The sequence below is a fragment of the Vanrija pseudolonga genome, chromosome 3, assembly GCF_020906515.1.
Source record: "Vanrija pseudolonga chromosome 3, complete sequence".
In the NCBI taxonomy this organism is placed as follows: Eukaryota; Fungi; Basidiomycota; class Tremellomycetes; order Trichosporonales; family Trichosporonaceae; genus Vanrija; species Vanrija pseudolonga.
The window spans coordinates 3393450-3410593 of NC_085851.1; the positions used below are offsets into that span (position 1 = coordinate 3393450).

At 63.4% G+C, this 17144-nt stretch overlaps 7 protein-coding genes across 7 annotated transcripts; 3 read left to right on the forward strand and 4 right to left on the reverse strand.

The window, feature by feature from the left end:
* Positions 1–375: 375 nt before the first annotated feature.
* ERB1 (Ribosome biogenesis protein ERB1) lies at positions 376–2925 on the forward strand (the record flags this gene model as incomplete). The annotated part of the gene is made up of 1 exon (XM_062771412.1): positions 376–2925. One exon carries the CDS (start codon positions 376–378, stop codon positions 2923–2925), a length of 2550 nt encoding a protein of 849 aa, XP_062627396.1.
* Positions 2926–3072: 147 nt separating this feature from the next.
* On the reverse strand, positions 3073–4117 carry pca-2 (putative proteasome subunit alpha type-2). The gene is made up of 4 exons (XM_062771413.1): positions 3981–4117; positions 3845–3942; positions 3545–3800; positions 3073–3497 (listed from the first exon to the last, which is right to left on the reverse strand). The coding sequence occupies exons 1-4, from the start codon at positions 4010–4012 to the stop codon at positions 3125–3127; spliced, it is 759 nt and encodes a 252-aa protein (XP_062627397.1). The 5' UTR covers positions 4013–4117; the 3' UTR covers positions 3073–3124.
* Positions 4118–4332: 215 nt separating this feature from the next.
* Positions 4333–6776, forward strand: GAL1 (Galactokinase). Its single transcript, XM_062771414.1, has 5 exons — positions 4333–4513; positions 4604–4724; positions 4769–5071; positions 5110–5250; positions 5303–6776. The coding sequence occupies exons 1-5, from the start codon at positions 4434–4436 to the stop codon at positions 6218–6220; spliced, it is 1563 nt and encodes a 520-aa protein (XP_062627398.1). The 5' UTR covers positions 4333–4433; the 3' UTR covers positions 6221–6776.
* PPP4R2r (Serine/threonine-protein phosphatase 4 regulatory subunit 2) lies at positions 6304–8116 on the reverse strand (the record flags this gene model as incomplete). Its single annotated transcript, XM_062771415.1, has 4 exons — positions 7975–8116; positions 7858–7906; positions 7244–7813; positions 6304–7204 (listed from the first exon to the last, which is right to left on the reverse strand). The coding sequence occupies exons 1-4, from the start codon at positions 8015–8017 to the stop codon at positions 6304–6306; spliced, it is 1563 nt and encodes a 520-aa protein (XP_062627399.1). The 5' UTR covers positions 8018–8116.
* Positions 8117–8603: 487 nt separating this feature from the next.
* Positions 8604–10785, forward strand: YDJ1 (Mitochondrial protein import protein MAS5). Its single transcript, XM_062771416.1, has 7 exons — positions 8604–8830; positions 9070–9074; positions 9125–9269; positions 9354–9416; positions 9470–9630; positions 9686–10585; positions 10645–10785. The coding sequence occupies exons 1-7, from the start codon at positions 8817–8819 to the stop codon at positions 10647–10649; spliced, it is 1293 nt and encodes a 430-aa protein (XP_062627400.1). The 5' UTR covers positions 8604–8816; the 3' UTR covers positions 10650–10785.
* Positions 10786–11452: 667 nt separating this feature from the next.
* Positions 11453–11848, reverse strand: LOC62_03G004898 (uncharacterized protein; the record flags this gene model as incomplete). The annotated part of the gene is made up of 1 exon (XM_062771417.1): positions 11453–11848. The coding sequence occupies one exon, from the start codon at positions 11846–11848 to the stop codon at positions 11453–11455; it is 396 nt and encodes a 131-aa protein (XP_062627401.1).
* A 1880-nt stretch (positions 11849–13728) lies between these two features.
* On the reverse strand, positions 13729–17144 carry APE2 (Aminopeptidase 2, mitochondrial; the record flags this gene model as incomplete). The annotated part of the gene is made up of 6 exons (XM_062771418.1): positions 13729–13813; positions 13870–13964; positions 14017–14131; positions 14184–16374; positions 16426–17003; positions 17046–17144. The coding sequence occupies 6 exons, from the start codon at positions 17142–17144 to the stop codon at positions 13787–13789; spliced, it is 3105 nt and encodes a 1034-aa protein (XP_062627402.1). The 3' UTR covers positions 13729–13786.

The window sequence follows — 17144 nt, forward strand, 5'->3', positions numbered from 1 at the left end:
GACAGCCTGAGTGGCACGTCTTGCCAGTGCCACTGTCCACTCCCCACACCCCACCCCGCCACCCTGCCACCCTCCATAACTCATCCGGTTCAAATTCATAGCATCTGCTCATGCTATGCCACTCACACGGCCCAGACATGCATACATGCCCAGCTCAGTGTGCGCTCATCGATATGTAGCACCTGGGCACACGGCGATATGCGGACATTTCGCCACGTGGCAGCAAGTGGCGCCGATTCCTGGCCCCTGGCAGGGCCGGTGGAGGTTCAGAATTTTGAATCCACCAGCGTCCAGGTGTAGCAGGCGGTAAATGTTTGGCTGCAGTCATAGTCGCTGCTGCAACCACATCACACCACACACCTCCGGTACACCGACATGGCACGACCGGGAGCCAAGACGACACGGGGGGCCGCAAAGCCGGCAGCCAAGCCGGTCGCCACGCCCGCTGCACCAAAGCCCACGGCCAGCCGCAAGCGTGCCGCGCCTGAATCTTCGCCTGTGGACGAGGACGAGCCCGAGTTTGCCGTCGGCGGCGACCTCGAGCTGAGCGAGGACGAGGAGGTCGAGGAGGGCGGTGAGGAGGACGACGAGGAGGAGGAGTTCCCCGAGCTCGACGACGACGAGGACGTCATCCCTGCGCTTGACAGCGGCTCGGAGGATGAAGCTGGCGACGATGAGGCCGACGACGCCGACGACACATCCGACGAGGAGATTGACGACGAGGACGACGGATCAGAGTCGGGCTACAACTCGTCCGACATTGAGGCCATGTACGGCTCGTCTCCTGACAGCTCAATACTCGCGTCGCCGTCGTCGGGCAAGCGCGAGCTCGACACGGACGAGGCCCTGTCCCGCCTGATTCGCAAGAACACGGTCAAGCCCGACGAGAGCCTCGGCGCCGAGGGCAAGCTCTCGACGGCCAAGGAGAGCAAGGGCAAGCTGCGCCCTTCGCGACTCGTTCCCGGCGGCTACACGCGCGAGTACGACGAGATCGAGGCCGGCTACGGATCCGAGAGCAGTACCGAGGACAACCCGAACACGATCGGCAACATCCCCATTGAGTGGTACGACGACCTGCCGCACATTGGCTACGACGTCGAGGGCCGCAAGATCTTCCGTCCCGCCAAGGGCGATGAGCTCGACAAGTTCCTCGCCAACACGGGCGACCTCGGCGCCTGGACCAGCGCAGAGGACAAGCTCATGCAGCAGAGCGTCCAGCTCACCGACCGCGAGCTGGATATCATCCGCCGTTTGGAGGCCGCCGAGAACCCCGATGCCGACTACGACCCGTACCAGCCCACGATTGAGTGGTTCACCGGCGAGGGCCGCGAGCGCATCATGCCGCTGTCGGCTGCTCCCGAGCCCAAGCGCCGCTTCGTGCCGTCCAAGTGGGAGCACCAGAAGGTCATGAAGATTGTCAAGGCTATCCGCGAGGGCCGTATCGTGCCCGGCAAGCCCACGTCTGTCGCCAAGCCCAAGGTGTACTCGATCTGGTCCGAGGCCGACCAGCCCCACGGCACTGACCACGCCATGTACATGCCTGCGCCGCAGCTGCCACCACCAAAGACGATCGAGTCGTATAACCCGCCAGAGGAGTACCTCCTCACCGAGGAGGAGCGCAAGGAGTGGGAGGAGGCCGACAAGGAGGACCGCAAGACCAACTTCTTGCCTGCCAAGTACGACGCGCTCCGCAAGGTGCCAGTGTACAAGGACCTGGTGCAGGAGCGCTTCGAGCGCTGTCTCGACTTGTACCTCGCGCCCCGAACAAGGCGCGTCAAGCTCAACATTGACCCCGAGTCGCTCATCCCCAAGCTCCCGTCGCCGCGCGAGCTCCGCCCCTTCCCAACAACCCAGTCGGTGCAGTACCGCCACCCGGGCAACACGCGCGTGCGCTCCGTGTCATTGTCACCCAAGGGCGACTGGCTCGCCTCGGGCTCCGAGGACGGCGTCGTGCGCGTCTGGGACGTGGCTACTGGTCGCGAGGTGTGGCGCTGGAACCTCAAGGGCGGCCCGGTTCAGCATGTTTCGTGGAGCCCCAACGCCGACGAGGCGCTGCTTGTCGCGCTTGTCGAGGGCAGAATTACCCTCCTGTCCCCGCTTGCGCTCGTCGCGCCCGCGGTCGCTGCCGCGACCCTCACCCACGCCAACACTGGTTATGCTGCCAGCGCGGCGACGACCAAGATTGGCGCTGGCAAGGACCTCAAGGGTACCGAGGCAATCAAGTGGGTCCGCCCCGGCGAGACGCAGCGCGAGCGCGGAGAGCTCGTGTACGTCGACGTCCCCGGCACGCCAAAGCACGTCACATGGCACCGCAAGGGTGACTACTTTGCCACTGTTGCTGCCGACGCGCAGAACAAGGCGGTTCTTATCCACCAGCTCGGCAAGCACGCCACGCAGACGCCGTTCCGCAAGACGCAGGGCGCCGTCCAGCGTGTCGCCTTCCACCCCCTCAAGCCGTGGTTCTTTGCTGCGACGCAGCGCTACGTGCGCCTGTACGACCTGGCTGCGCAGAAGCTGGTTCGTACCCTGCAGACTGGTCTCAAGTGGATCTCGTCGCTCGACATCCACCCAGGCGGCGACAACCTCATTGTCGGCTCGTACGACAAGAAGCTGGCATGGTTCGACATGGACGTCGGTACCAAGCCGTACAAGACGCTGCGGTACCACTCGCGCGCGCTGCGTGCGGTCCAGTTCCACCCCACGCTGCCGCTCTTCGCGTCGGCATCGGACGACGGCACGATCCACATCTTCCACGCGACAGTCTACAACGACCTGACGCAGAACCCACTCATCGTCCCGCTCAAGATCTTGCGCGGACACCGCATCACCGACACGCTCGGCGTGCTCGACATGAGCTGGCACCCCGAGAAGCCTTGGCTCGTGAGCTCTGGCGCCGACGGCGAGTGCCGTCTCTGGTGTTCGTAGAGGGGAGATTAGATGGGCAGTTTTATCACTTGTACCTTTATGCATGGGCACTGAGTCTTGCTAGTGAGCGTGGGTGCGGCGGGCGCGCCTAGGTGGTGGTGGTATGGTGCCGCAGCCGTGCGACAGTGTTGGCTCAACAGGCCCCCCTCATGTCATATGCTGCATACTACTACCGGTGCTCTCTACTATCGATCCCACCTCACAGCGACAAGTAGTCGCGGACCTCCTGCTCTGTGAGCTTCCGGAATGTGGGGGCGAGGCGCTCTCCAGACTTTGCGACGAGCTGGTCGGCAGTAGGGACGGTCACGATACCAATCTCGATCGTCTCGGCCGTCATCTGGCCCTCAAAGCCCTCCTTGAGGGTGAGGAGGGCCGTGTGGATGGCGTCCTCGAGGGACAGGTCGTCGTTGTAGCGCTTCTCGAGGAACGTCTTGCCGTTGACCATGTTCTTGCCGATTGCGCTCGCCTTCCACGCCCAGTACGAGCCCGACGGGTCGACCTGGTACAGCGACTGGCCGCGGTGTGCGTCCCAGCCTGCGATGAGGAGCGAGATGCCGTATGGGCGGACACCACTGCGGCGCGTCAGCGCCTCCCCACCTTTCTCAATGTCTCCACTCACCCTGACTGCGTCGCCTTCTGCATCACCGCCGCAACCTCCTGCACGAGCACCTTGGTGGGAGGGTACTCGCCATACACCTTCCAGTATGCCTGGGCAATCTTGCGCGCCTTGGCGACGAGGACGCGGAAGTCGGGGCCCATGCCAGAGTAGACAAAGCCAATGTTGGGGCAGATGGTGGCCACCTTTTCGATCACTGACGTGTCGAGCAGGGCCGAAACGTCCTTCTTCTCGGTCGCGAGGACAATGCCGTTGGTTGCTGGGGCGTGTCAGCTGTGCCGCGTCACCGAGCAAGCTGCTCACCCTTGATGCCGAGCGACGTCGTGCCGCCCGCAACGGCTGCCAGGGCGTGCTCGATCTGCACGAGCTTGCCAGAGGGCGAGAAGGTGGTGAGGGAGAAGCTGGACGTCAGCGGGCAGGCTCACAACGAATGACTTACGAGTAGGCGCCGCCGCCGCCGGGAGCCGACATTGTGTGTGCGTGGAAGAAAGGGGGAGGTCGAGGTGTCTAGGTTGTGTTCTGCTGCTCGCTCTGAGCAGTGGTCGAAGTCGTCGAGTAGAGTCTAGAGAGAGAGTTGCAGCAGCTTGAGCATCAGCCTCGATGACTGCAATCCACACTTCGTCACCATGAACGCGCGGCGCTTCAGTCCATCAACTGATTTATGTAATACCACGTGTCCCCCCTCATAACTTATTAGATCCCCCTCGTTATGGACCGACCCCGAGAACTCGGCGGAGGTCGCCGAGACGAACGGGAATGTTGATGTGGGCAAATAATCAGATCAGTGAACGGGAATCTCAGAGTGGTGTGCACATCTCATCGCGCGAGCCATAAAGCCAAGAGCCGCGCACTTGGCTTGGTCTCCCCCCCCCCCCCCGTTCCAAGACACACCATGGCCGCCGCTCAGCTCCCCATCCCCGCGTTCGCAGCGCTCAGCGACGTCTACCCAGAGGGCACGGTGCCGGGCGAAGTGTGAGTCTGAGCGCCGGGACCGGGCCGAGGGTCCGGCCATGTCGGCGAGCAAGGCTAAGAACGAGGAATACGAGCTGACTTCCCCGCCAGGACGCGCTGGAACGACCTCGCGAGCACCTTTGAGAAGACGTACGGCGCGCCTGCTACGCACGTCGCGCGCGCGCCGGGCCGCGTCAACATCCTCGGCGAGCACATTGACTACTCGCTCTTCGTGAGTCCGCCGTGCCGAGTGGACAGCGAGCGCTGACAGCCCAGCCCGTCCTGCCCGCCGCGATCGAGCAGGACATCATCATCGCCCTCCGGCCCACGTCGGCCACTGAGCGCCGTGTCCGCCTCGCCAACGTCGACCCCCGCTTCGCGCCCACCGAGTTCACGCTCACGCGCACCGACAAGGGCTGGGACGCCGACTTTGACGGCTCGGCGAGCTACTGGGGCAACTATGCCAAGGCGGCCATTCTCGAGTGTCTCGCGCGCTTCTTCCCCCCCGGTAGCGGCAAGGAGCCGGTCGGCCTCGACCTCCTCATGTCTGGCACTGTGCCGCCTGGCGCCGGCCTGAGTGTGGGTTAAACACCCAGCTAGAAGTGCTAACCCGCCAGTCATCTGCCGCCTTCGTCGTCTCCTCCGTCATCATGTTCCTCGCGGCCAACGGGCTCACCGAGGGCAAGAGCAAGGGCGATGTCGTCGAGATGGCTATTGCCAGCGAGCACCGTCTTGGCCTGCGCACCGGCGGCATGGACGTGGGTCGAGTTCTAGTTGCCTGGGCTATGGCTATACTGACACCTCCCCTAGCAATCCGCCTCTGCCCTCTGCCTCAAGAACTCGCTCCTCCACCTCGCCTTCCACCCCAACCTTGACCCGACACCGCTTCCGCTCCCCGAGGGCCTCGCCGTCGTCATCACCAACTCGCTCGCGCCACACTCGCTCGCCGACTCGGCACCAGAGCGGTACAACCTGCGCGTGGTCGAGGTGCTCGTCGCGTCCCGACTGCTGCTGCACGCGTGGGTTGTCGACGACACACGCCTCAAGGCGTCGGGCGAGGACGGCCGTATCTGGCTCAAGGAGGCACTCGACCTCTGGCAGAAGAAGGAGGGCATTTCCAACGACGAGCTGTTTGAGAAGGCGCTCGCTGCGCTCCCAGACGTTCTCGGCAAGAACGGGCGCGACATTGAGGGCTGGACCAAGGAAGAGATGATCGAGGCCTCGGGCATGACTGCCGAGGCGTTTACGGAAACCTACCTCAACTTCATCCCCGTCCGCGCCGAGCGCTTCCAGCTGTACAAGCGTGCCTACCACACGTTTGCCGAGTCGCTCCGCGTGTCCCTCTTCAAGAGCAGGTGTGAGGAGGTCGCTCGCGACCCCATCAGCAACCCCGCCGACGACCCGCGCGCGTGGGAGCTCGGCGCGCTCCTCAACGGCTCGCACGACTCGCTCCGCGACCTGTTTGACGCGACCGTCCCCGAGGTTGAGCAGCTCCGTGACCTCTGCCTCAAGCATGGCGCCCTCGGCGCCCGCCAGACCGGCGGCGGATGGGGCGGCGCCGTCATCTCCCTCCTGCCAGTCCAGGACGTCCCCGCATTCCTTGAGACCATCAAGAAGTCGTACCCTCCGTTCGCAAAGCTGTCCCCCAAGGAGCTCGAGGACGCTGCCTTTGCCACGCTCCCCGGTGTTGGAGCGGGTGTGTACGAGGTCAAGGGAGAGATCAACTAGACTGTACGATCGTTGTTTTGTGATGATGCACTTGTTGGGTTTTCAGAGTTTTGAGCTTGATAAAAGCCTTGATACATGGGTGCCTACGCCGTCTCCGCCTCGATCTTCTCCTCTTTCGCCTCTTCCTCTTCCTCGGTCGCTATTGATGTTGACTGGGACCGTGTCCGCGGGACAGGGGCAATCTCACGCTCGCTCTCGGTGATAACAGTCGTACTGCTAAGAGGGACGGGGCGATCGCTCATGCCGTGAGGGGTCATGTTGCCCGCCTCGCCGACACCACGTGGGCCGTCGTCGTGTTCGTCCTTGTCCTTGTCTGCCGAGTGGCCGTTGGCCGTGATTGGCCCAGAGTCCAGCTCGTCCACCCGGCCGAGGTACGGCTGATGCCCTGGGTCTGTAACTTCGGCCTCGGCCTCGGAGGAGGAGGCTGCTGGCGGATCTGACGCCCCGTTTGACGTCGCCTCTGTTGCTGTCGGCTCAGCATCATCCTCTGGCTCCGGCGTGGGCGATCGCCGGCCGGCTGCCTGCTCGGGCCGCTGCTGCTGCTGCTGTTGCTGCTGTTGTTGGTGCTGCTGCTGCTGAGGCTGCTGTTGCTGCTGGCTGGCGAACACGGAACCCGCCCCACCCATCCTTGAACTCTCTCCGAGAAGAAGCGGCGACATGAGTGCTTCGTCCGTGCGACCCTCTCCCAGCATCTCCATGTCTGGTCGAATCGCAAGGAAGGGGATGGGGCTGAACATGGGCGTCATGGACCCCGGTGGGACTGTGGAGTCGACATCCGATTCGGCGGACATTGACGAGTGTGGGGATCCCGGGCTCAAGGTGATAGGGAGCGCTGACGGTGGCACGTACGTGTACGACGGCGGAGCATACGGCGTCGTGACGTTGAGCGTCTTGTCGACTGCTCGGAGGAACTTGCCTATTGTCGAGTGCATCGCGGTCGGCGCAATCAGCAACTCGGCAAGGCGCTGGACGGTGAAGGGAGCGCTGGGCAGAGTTAGACGTGCAAAAGCCTCTTCAACTCACAATGGCAACTCGTCAAGCTTGGTAGCGACCTTGTCAACATCCCTGCGGCCTTCCTCCTCATCCAGCCATCCTGGCAACTTGCGGCCACCGATGAGAATCTCCTCGTCCCACTCTTCGTCGTACGGGTTGCCTCCTCTGCCGCCCACACCCCCGCCGTTGATCTTCGGGCTCCCTCCTGGCGCAGACATGTTCCCTCCTGGCGCAGACATGCTCCTGCGGCGCGCATTCGGATCCAGGGGAGGGAAGGGGGCGATCACGAGTCCACCAGGTGTGGACGGACGGAGTGCAGACTCGGGCGACGCCGAGCCTTCCAACCCTCCAGGGGACAGCCGGCTCCCGCTCCCTTCGGCCGACTCATGCGACCAGCCTTCTCCGACGGGACGCGCCGACGGCGACAACAGTAGCGACTCGCCGACGCCTGGTCCGCCTTGTCTTGTGATCGTCGGAGAACGCGCTGGCTGAATGCTGATACGCCCGGCCTGGCTCTGCGGCTGGCCCTTGGCGAGAAACAGTGGCAGCGCAGCGACGAGCGCGGTGTGTAGGTGCTTCTGCAACGTTGGCCAGTCGACGCTGCGGGATGAGCTAGGCCCAAAGGACGCAGAAAGAGAGCTCACTCGAATGTCCCCGTCACGGCAAGCCTTTCGAGGATGGGGTCATGACCAACTGATTCTTGTCAGTGTGGTATCGACGACGCCTCAAGTTGGGAGTCAGACGACCAGTTGCCCACATACCCTTCTCTGGCGGGCTCAACGAGGCTGCTGCTGGAGGCGGCATGCCGTGTCGTCTATGCTGCAAACACTCTACTTGGGCCTGTTCGTTCTGAACGGTTACCCAAAAGTGACCGCCGAGTGTGATGCGATGGTTGCCGAGGCCGATAGAGCTTGAATCAAATCACGACGACAACAACAATCGCCCGCTTGTGACGAGCAAGCAAGGTCAAGCACGAAGGCAGCAAAGGACACTTAGACGAGGGGGCCCAACAAGTTAATTACGCCCCAGCCCGTGGTTGCCACGTTTTAGCGGGATCAAAATATGGCATTGAAATTAGTGACTGACCGAGGTCAAGGGCTAGGCGCTGCCTTGCGCCTTGCTGCGCTGCGGTGCGGGGGCCGCCGTCACTCTAACTTTTAGGCGCTTGGGTGGTGGAACCTGCTCGAAGTTGGGTGGCCACCGAATCTACAATCTAACAGACAGACGTCAACGCTGACGTTGAGTGCAATGCATGCTATGCCACTTTGACAAGCAAGCATAGGGGCCAGGTAGTCAACGCTTCAGTCAGCTGCTGGTCAGGGGCTGCTTTGTTCATGCATTCCGTCTCGCGCGCATCTTCTCGCCCATTCCGCTCCACTGTGTCGTTGCTTAGCAGTGCAGTGCATCATTGTAATTCAACTTGGCTTTGTGCTACTACCCTCATTGTTACCCCGAGGGCCAACCACCCGGCCCCATTTTCCACCTCCCCCTGGCGCGACACGACAAGCCTTGTCGCCACGAAACCACAAAATTCCCCTTGATCCTTCTCTCTCACTTTTATCATCACCGTCACCGGTCATCTACAACCCCATCGTGTATCAAAATGGTCAAGGAGACGTGAGTAGAGACGCATAGCCATGCTCGACAGACCGCCCCGCGCGACTGCAGAGGTCCCCCGTCGACCTGCGCACGTTGCGGAACGGCCTTGGTCCTTGGCTTCCATGGTGGCCAAAATCTGTTCAATGCCCGGGCTGACAATGACGAACCGGATTGCCTAATCACTGCACTGCAACTTGCGCACACCTACCCTTGACTCGTCCCGATCACCGCTGCCTCGGACTTGACCCAACAGCGAGTACTAGTGAGTGATCATGAACGTGGAGCGAGCTCTGGAGAACCATAACTGACCAGTGTTCCCTCCACCACCACCTGCCATTCCTCGCCTTCTCCCGTATCGCCCCGCTACCTACCAACCCACTGTTGCGCTATTTAGCGACCTTCTCGGCGTTTCGCCCTCTGCCGGCGATGACGAGATCAAGAAGGCCTACAGGAAAAAGTACGTTGGCTGTGTGTGTGTGTGTGTGCGCGAGCGAGCGCACGCGCGCGCGTGCAAGCATGAAAGTTGGCTGACCTGGTGCAGGGCCCTCAAGCACCACCCCGACAAGGGCGGTGACCCCGAGCTCTTCAAGGAGTTGACGCACGCGTGAGTAGCGAGCGAGCTTGGAGTGTTGATCAGCACTGCTGACACGTGCTCAGCTACGAGGTCCTCTCGGACAACAACAAGCGTGCCGTCTACGACCAGGCGGGCAAGGAGGGCCTTGAGAACGGCGGCCCCGGCGGCATGGGCGGCATGGACCCCCAGGACCTGTTCAGCCAGCTGTTCGGCGGTGGCGGCGGCGGTTTCTTCGGTGGTGGTGGTGAGTGATGCTGACATTTCGTGGTTGCTGTGTGGGCCGTCTGACTCGTGTTCAGGTGGTCGTCCCTCGGGCCCTCGCCGAGGCAAGGACCTCGTCCACCGCATTGCCGTTACGCTCGAGGACCTGTACCGCGGCAAGGTGCAGAAGCTCGCGCTCTCCAAGTCGGTCATCTGCAAGGGCTGCGACGGTCGTGGTGGCAAGAAGGGCGCTGTCAAGACGTGTCCTTCATGCCGCGGTCAGGGTGTCAAGGTCATGTTCCGCCAGCTCGGCCCCATGATGCAGCAGATCCAGCAGCCCTGTAACGAGTGTGAGGGCACTGGTGAGATCATGGACCCCAAGGACCGGTGCAAGACCTGCCACGGCAAGAAGGTCGTTTCGGAGCGCAAGGTCCTCGAGGTCCACATCGACAAGGGCATGAAGTCTGGCCAGCAGATCAAGTTCAACGGCGAGTCGGACCAGGCGCCTGGCATTGTACCGGGAGATGTGGTTATTGTTATCGAGGAGAAGCCCCACGCCCGCTTCCAGCGCAAGGGTGACGACCTCTTCACCGAGGCCGACATCGACCTCCTCACTGCCCTGGCCGGCGGCGAGTTCACCATCCCCCACCTCGACGACCGCACTCTGCACGTCACGATTGTCCCCGGCGAGATCATCAAGCCCGGAGCTCTCAAGACCATCACTGGCCAGGGTATGCCCTCGTACCGCCACCACGAGCTGGGCGACCTGTTTGTGCGCCTCAACGTCATCTTCCCCGACAGCCTCGACCCCACCGCGTTCCCTCTGCTTGAGAAGGCCCTGCCCAAGCGCCCCGAGCTGCCCAAGCTCGAGAAGGGCCACCACCTCGACGAGGTTACCCTTGAGGAGCCCAACGACCGCCAGCGCCGCACCGCTGCGTCGAACGGCGACGACATGGACGAGGATGACGATGACCGCCCGGGAGTCCAGTGCGCGCAGCGTGAGTGTTGTTGTTGGGGACTGTGAAGGAGGCTGTTACAATCACTAACACGTGCACAGAATAATTCATGTCAACCAGTTGACCACCATGCAATCGCAGAACCATATACCCGCCGGCTATGTAAGTCGCGTGATAGAGCCACGTCAATGTCTGTCCATGATCTTCGCATTGGTGGTCGAGATGCATTTGTACACTGTGCATGGAGTGGTTGGGAGTGGTTGGGGCGTGGCAAGGGGGCGGGCCGGAAGGGGCTGGGGCGTGGCAGAAGGGGCGGAGAGTGTAAGCGTGGCGGAAGGGAGAGGTGGGGCGAGGAGAAGGGAGTTGAGGTGTTGTGATTCGGAGAAGACGAAGCCGAAGACGACCGCGAGGCCGAAGCCGATGTCCAAAGATCCAGAACAAAGACCAGGAAGGACAAACCAATGCCAAAGGCGAGGACAAACATAGCCTACCCACCCGACCCACTCTGCACTGTTCACACTGTTGTTCATAAATGCCTACACTCGTGTACAACGGATGGGGTGGGGTGGTGTCTACAAATTGTGGCGGCTCTTCACAGGGAGCGTGAGCATGGGCATGGGCAATGGTTCGTGGGGGTGTCATTACTGATTTGGTTTGTCGTGACAAGGGCGTGCGGGCGTGTGGGGCATGGCAGGGGGGCATGACAATAGACGAGAGTGGCAACAGAGTTTGGTGGCGGAGGTGGGAGGTCGAGCGGTGCGCGCGGGCGCGAGCCGAGCAAGAGATGCGACATGTGGGGATTGTTGGTTTGGGGATGGGATGGGATGAGCCGGGTCGACCGGGGACGATCGATGCATGCGAGCAACGCGAGGCTTGTGCATCGCCTCGGCTAGCTGGCCGGCCAGCCGGCTACCATAGCGACCAGCGGCGGCCCATCCGCGGGCGCGGGCCGTCGGTGCCCTCGCCCTCGTCGTCGGCGTCGTTCTCGGGAGGGGGGAGCGCGACGTCGTCAAAGCAGATACGTCCGGGCAGGCCGCGGAGGCGGCGGGCTGCGATCTCGACGTCGAACGGCGCCGCGTGGCCCATGAGGGCGGGGACGAGCAGCGGCCCGACGCCGTCGTCGTTGTCGTGCTCGTCGATGTCCTCTGGCGGCGTGGGCGGCGGGCTAGGCAAGAACTGCGGCGGGGCCGAGTCGGCGCGCCAGCGTGGTGGCCTGCGTGGGGGAGCGCTCGGCGGGCGCGGGGGAGGGTCGGGACGCGGCGAGGGGAGTGGCAGCGGCGAGCCGGGGCGGAAGGGCGAGGACATGGTCGGCGGGGTTGGGAGTGTCGTTGTTGGGGGAGAAGGAGAAGGCCGCATAGAGCCGGCTTTTATACGCGCTGCCTGTGTGCGGGGCGAGGGCAGGCCCGGCGAGAGGGAAGACGACGACGGCTTGAAAGGAAGCCGGGGTGGCGTCGTCGTCACACCAGCAGCACCAGCAGCACCAGCCAAAGTAGAAGTCGAAGGAGGTGCAGCCGGTGCCGCCAGTGCCGCCACCTCGCCCACGCCCGGCGCCGGGTTCCTTTCGCGTCGCTTGATGACGCTGAGGCTCTGGATGCGCGCGATAACCGGTGCGAACGCGGAGGGCGGGGAAGGCGTCGTCGTGGTCGCGGATGCTGACACGCGCGCCGGGCGAAGGGGCACGCTGCGCGCGCTCGTGTGTGCGGCCGTGTGGCTCGCTGCCCGCGCCTGGGGCTGCGGCTGCGGTTGCGGCAGGGGAAGCGGGAGCGCAAGCGTGCTGCTCGACGCGGCGGCCAGCGCGGCCGCAAGCCGGAGGTTGGCCGTGTCTCTGCTCGCGCTCGCAGGGCTTGGGCGTTCCCGCTCGCGGAGCCCACTCGTGCCGGAGTCGCTCTCGTACCCCGCCTGCCTGGGGCTCGTGGAGAACCTCGGCCTGCGCTGTACGGCGGCGGCACTGCGCTTCTCCTCGTCGTTGTCGGACGCGAACGGGGATTCGAGCGAGCCAGCGAGGGACGACGAGGTTGGGGATTTCCGCCGCGGCGCAGCCTGCAGCGCGATGCTCCGCTCGACCAGCGCGACGAGGTCGCACTCGTCGCCGTCGCCCCAGAGCATGGGGAGGGGCTTGGTCGTGCGTGCCGGGGACGTGACCCTGCTCGGCGGCGGCGGAGGGGGCGGGGTAGCCGGCGGCGGTGGTCGGCGCCGCTCGCGCTCCAGCACGGAGCGGAGGGAGCGCTCGGCGCGGCTGCTGGGCGGGGAGGCCGGCGGGGACTGGGCCGGTGCCGAGACGTGCGGGAGGGACACGGCCGAGTGCAACGCGCTCGGGGTGCTGAAGAGCGTGCTCGTGCTGGTCGTCGGCGGTCGTATTGCGTGCATGATGGTGAGGGTGGTGGTGTGTGGTGGGTAAGCCGAGAGGCAAGGCAGAGCAAGGCAAGACAAGATGACGCTGGGGCGTTTAAGGCTGTTGTTGACGGTGGTGAGGCTGCTGCAGTCGTTGCCGCTCGAGCTCGAGGCGAGTGAGTGTCAGTCAGCCGCTGCCGCGCGCGGTATTGTCCACTGTTGCTGGAAATCACAGATATAGGCCGATTTGGCATGGCTGGTGCCCTGCCATTGTCGTCGTCGTCACTGCTGTCGTCGTCGTCGGACAATGCACGCCTGCAGGCCATGCCCCAGGGTGGGTGGCCAGTGCGCCGGTGCGCCAATCCGCCGCCTGATCCACGACGGGCGTGGACAATGCGCGCTGGCTGGCCGCTGCTGCCGCCTCACGCACGCACGGGCCAAAAGTGCCACTTCCACTGCCACGGCACGCCGCCACGGCCGCCACCCGCCGCCAGGTGTTTCTTGTTTGTCCACGCCTGCCTGTTCCCAGCGCACACGACCTGCACGGCAATCACCATCAGTGATTAGTGATGCTCATCATCCCTCGCACGCACGCGCTCGCACGACCCACTGTCCGCACCCACTCTGACAATACCCGAATTCACGATCATCACCAACATCACCTTCGGTATTGTCGGGAACCTGTTCGGCCTCGCCTCGCCTCGTGTCCCCCCTCGCCTCGCACCCGCCGCCCTGTGCAACAGCAGCGCACGCGCCATCCCCAACAACTCTGACCTACGTCTTGTTCCGAATCGTCTCATCGGTTCACGTCCGCGTCCGCGTCCACGTCCGCGATCGCAACTCGCCACCGCCGCTTCCTACCGCACATCGTGCATCCTTGTTTTGCTTCTGTCAACTCTATGTCGCCACCGCCTACAGGAACTTGTTCTCCTTGAGCCACTGCGAGGGATTAGTATTCCGGCAGTAGCGACTACACCCGCGCCAGCACTACTCACCTGCTCGACATCCTTCTGGTCGCGCTCGAGCCAGTCGGACGCGGCCTGGATAGTGTCGTACACCTGGGCAACCGACAGGCGGAAGCGGCGGACGTCTACGAGTGTCAACTTGCGCGGCCAGATCCGCGGGTACCCGACACCACCCACCCTTGTCCTTGAAGAAGGCCTTGACCTTCTCGAGGTCCTCCTTGCTCGACAGCGAGTTGAGAGAGCCCTTGATGAGGTACGAGATACCGAACGAGTCCGAGTAGCGCTTGTTGAGCTGCAAGTGTTAGCACATCCGTTTTTTTTTCACTTATGGCGCCACTACTCACAGCGTCGTAGTTGTCGAAGAAGTAGTCGGCAACGCGGCGGCGAGCGGCGCGGTTGCCGCCAAGGCCGTAGAAGAAGATGTACAGGTCCTGGTCCTTGACAGATCCGTCCGTGAGCATGGCAAAGGTGCGGTCCAGCAGCTTGGCGTCACGGGCAGCGGCAAGCGCGTACATGGCGTCGACCTTGGAGCTGGGGTTGGGGGGCTTGTTGTACACCTCGAGGATCTTGTTGTACTCGGCCTCGCCACCGTGGCGGACGGCGTTGGAGAAGATGGAGCGCTGGAGGTCGGGGGGGATACGCGAGTCGTCGTTGTTCGAGAGGAAGGGCTGGAAGCGCGCCTTGAGCTCGGCGAGGACCTCGGGGTCCTCGGCGACGGCAACCGTCGAAACAGCGAGCTCACGGAGCTCCTTGACGTCGGGAGCGTCTCCAGGGCGGTCCTCGTAGCCGAGGCGCTCAATGACGGGGCGGAAGATCTTGATGCGGGCAGCGCTGATGGCGTTGCGCACCTCCTCGGGCTGCTCCCACCAGACACCGGCGAGCTTGCCGAACGCACCGCCGACCTGGGCGAGGGGAAGGAACTCGGTGTCGGTCTCACCAACACCAAGGGCGACAGTGAGCGAGCCCGAGGTCTTGCCGTAGCCGGCACGGGCGAGGGTGGTGGCGTCCGAAACGAGACCGACACGGTCCGAGACGGAGAACTTCTGGGCGTCCTTGCCGAGCTTGGCAAGGCGCTCAGGAGTGTACTTGACGCGGTAGACACCAATGGTCTCGGCGTTGAGCTTGAACGTGTCCGAGCCGCCGAGCTTGTAGGTGGCGGAGCGCTCGTTGAGCACAGCCTTGTGGTCGATCTCCTCGGTGGCGCCGTTGATCGTCTTGACCTCGAGAGGGACGTACCAGATGGTCTCGTCCTCCTCGGGCTTGACGTCGCCGGTAGAGAGGAAACGGTTCTGGGTCACCTTGATGGTGCCGTCTCCGGGCTCCTCGACAGTGATGACGGGGAAACCAATCTTGAGAGTCCAGTTGGCCATGATCTTGGCGACGTCGAGGCCCGACGCCTCCGCGATACCCTCCCAGAGGTCCTTGGTCTCGGCGTTTCCGTAGACGTGCTTCTTGAGGTAGATGGACACACCCTTGAGGAACTTCTCCTCGCCAACAACGCCGGAAAGCATGCGGAGGACCGAGGCGCCCTTCGAGTACGAGATCGAGTCGAAGATCTGGTTAATCTGGTTGGCGTCGGGGCAGTCGACCTCGATGGGGTGCGACGAGCGCTGCGAGTCGAGGGCGAGGGCGTTGGCAAGGTGGACGTTGAGGAACTCCTGGCGGACCTTCCACTCGGGCCAGATGCGGTCGGGGATGACGAGCTCGCCCATGAGCGTGGCGAACGCCTCGTTGAGCCAGAGGTTGTCCCACCACTTCATGGTGACAATGTCGCCGAACCACATGTGGGCGAGCTCGTGGCACTGAACGGTGGCCACACGCTTCTTGGCGGCAAGCGACGACTTCTCGGGGTCGTAGAGGTAGGCAGTGGTACGGCCAGTGATGAGACCCCAGTTCTCCATGGCACCGGCGTCAAAGTCATGGGCGACGAGAGTGTCGAGCTTGGGCAGGGGGTAGGCAATGTCGAAGATCTCCTCGTACACGGGGAGCGCCCACTTCTTGATGTCGAGGCCGAACTGGGCCTGCTTGATCTGGTTGGGCGTGGCGTAGATCTTGAGGGGGACAGTCTTGCCGGTGAGGAGCGAGTGGTGCTCGCTCTCGAGGCTGGCAAACTCACCGCAAGCGAAGGCGACGAGGTAGGTCGAGACAAGGGGGGTGTTCTCGAACTTGGTGATGTTCCAGTTGCCCGAGCCGGCGGCAGCCTCAGTCTTGCCCTCAGTCTTACCCTCCGTCTTGCCCTCAGTCTTGCCCTCGGTCTTTCCCTCAGTCTTGCCCTCGGTCTTGCCCTCAGTCTTGCCAGAGGCGTACGACTTGGTGAGGAGCGAGCCGAGCTCGTAGCCCTCAGCAAGGACCTGGTCGATCGAAGCGTTCGAGGCCGGCTTCCAAGGCTTGACCGACACGGAAGGCATGTTGGCGAGCACAGTCTCGTGGTCGCGGGCGATCATGGTGATGGCGAACTGCGACTTGAGCAAGGGCTCGTCCCAGGACGGGAACGCGCGGCGGGCAGCGGTAGGCTCGAACTGGGTAAGCGCGTAGCTGTGGTATTAGCACCTGCCGGTCTACCTCCCCCTCATCCTCCATACTCACATAGGACGCTTGCCAGTGGCCTCGTCGAGGTCGCCGTCCGACTTGTAGTAGCCGACCATGTTGGTGCCGAGCTCGGCCTCCCAGCGGAGGAAGAGCTTGACCTTGGTGCCGGCCTTGAGGCCGCCGCCGGGAAGGCTCGAGACATCAATCTTGCCGCGCTCCTGGTCCTTGTCAACCGTGAGCGCCGAGATGGGGATCTGGACCGCAGCGGTGGTCTTGAGCTCGGTGGTCTGGAGGGCAATGTGGGTGATGTTCAACGAGGGGTGGAGGTTGAACACGACCTTGGCCGTGTTGTTGAGGACGTCGAGCGAGATAAGACCCTCGCCGGCAAAGCTGGGAGGCGACGAGTGGAGGTCGGTCTTGAACGCGAGGTCATACTGGCGGGGGTAGACGTCGGTGGGGAGACGGTACTCGTCGGGCTTGGCGGACGAGGCGGAAGCACCGCCGGACACGGAGGCGGACATTGCGTCGGTGGATAAGGCGGAGAGCGAAGCGCAGAAGCAGGCCGTGCGGTGCGGCTGGCGGTGGGCAGAGAGTCTCGGGCCGGGCCGAGGGGTGGTGCTGGTGGTGCTAGTTGTCTGTCGCCGGGTCAGTGATGGAACGGGATGGAGTCGGCTTACAAGGGAGCGGAGTGCTGTCGCTGCTGCTGCTGCTGGACGCGTGCGTGTGATGATCCTCGATGTGTGGATTGGCCAGAGGCGAAGTGAGGATGATAGCAT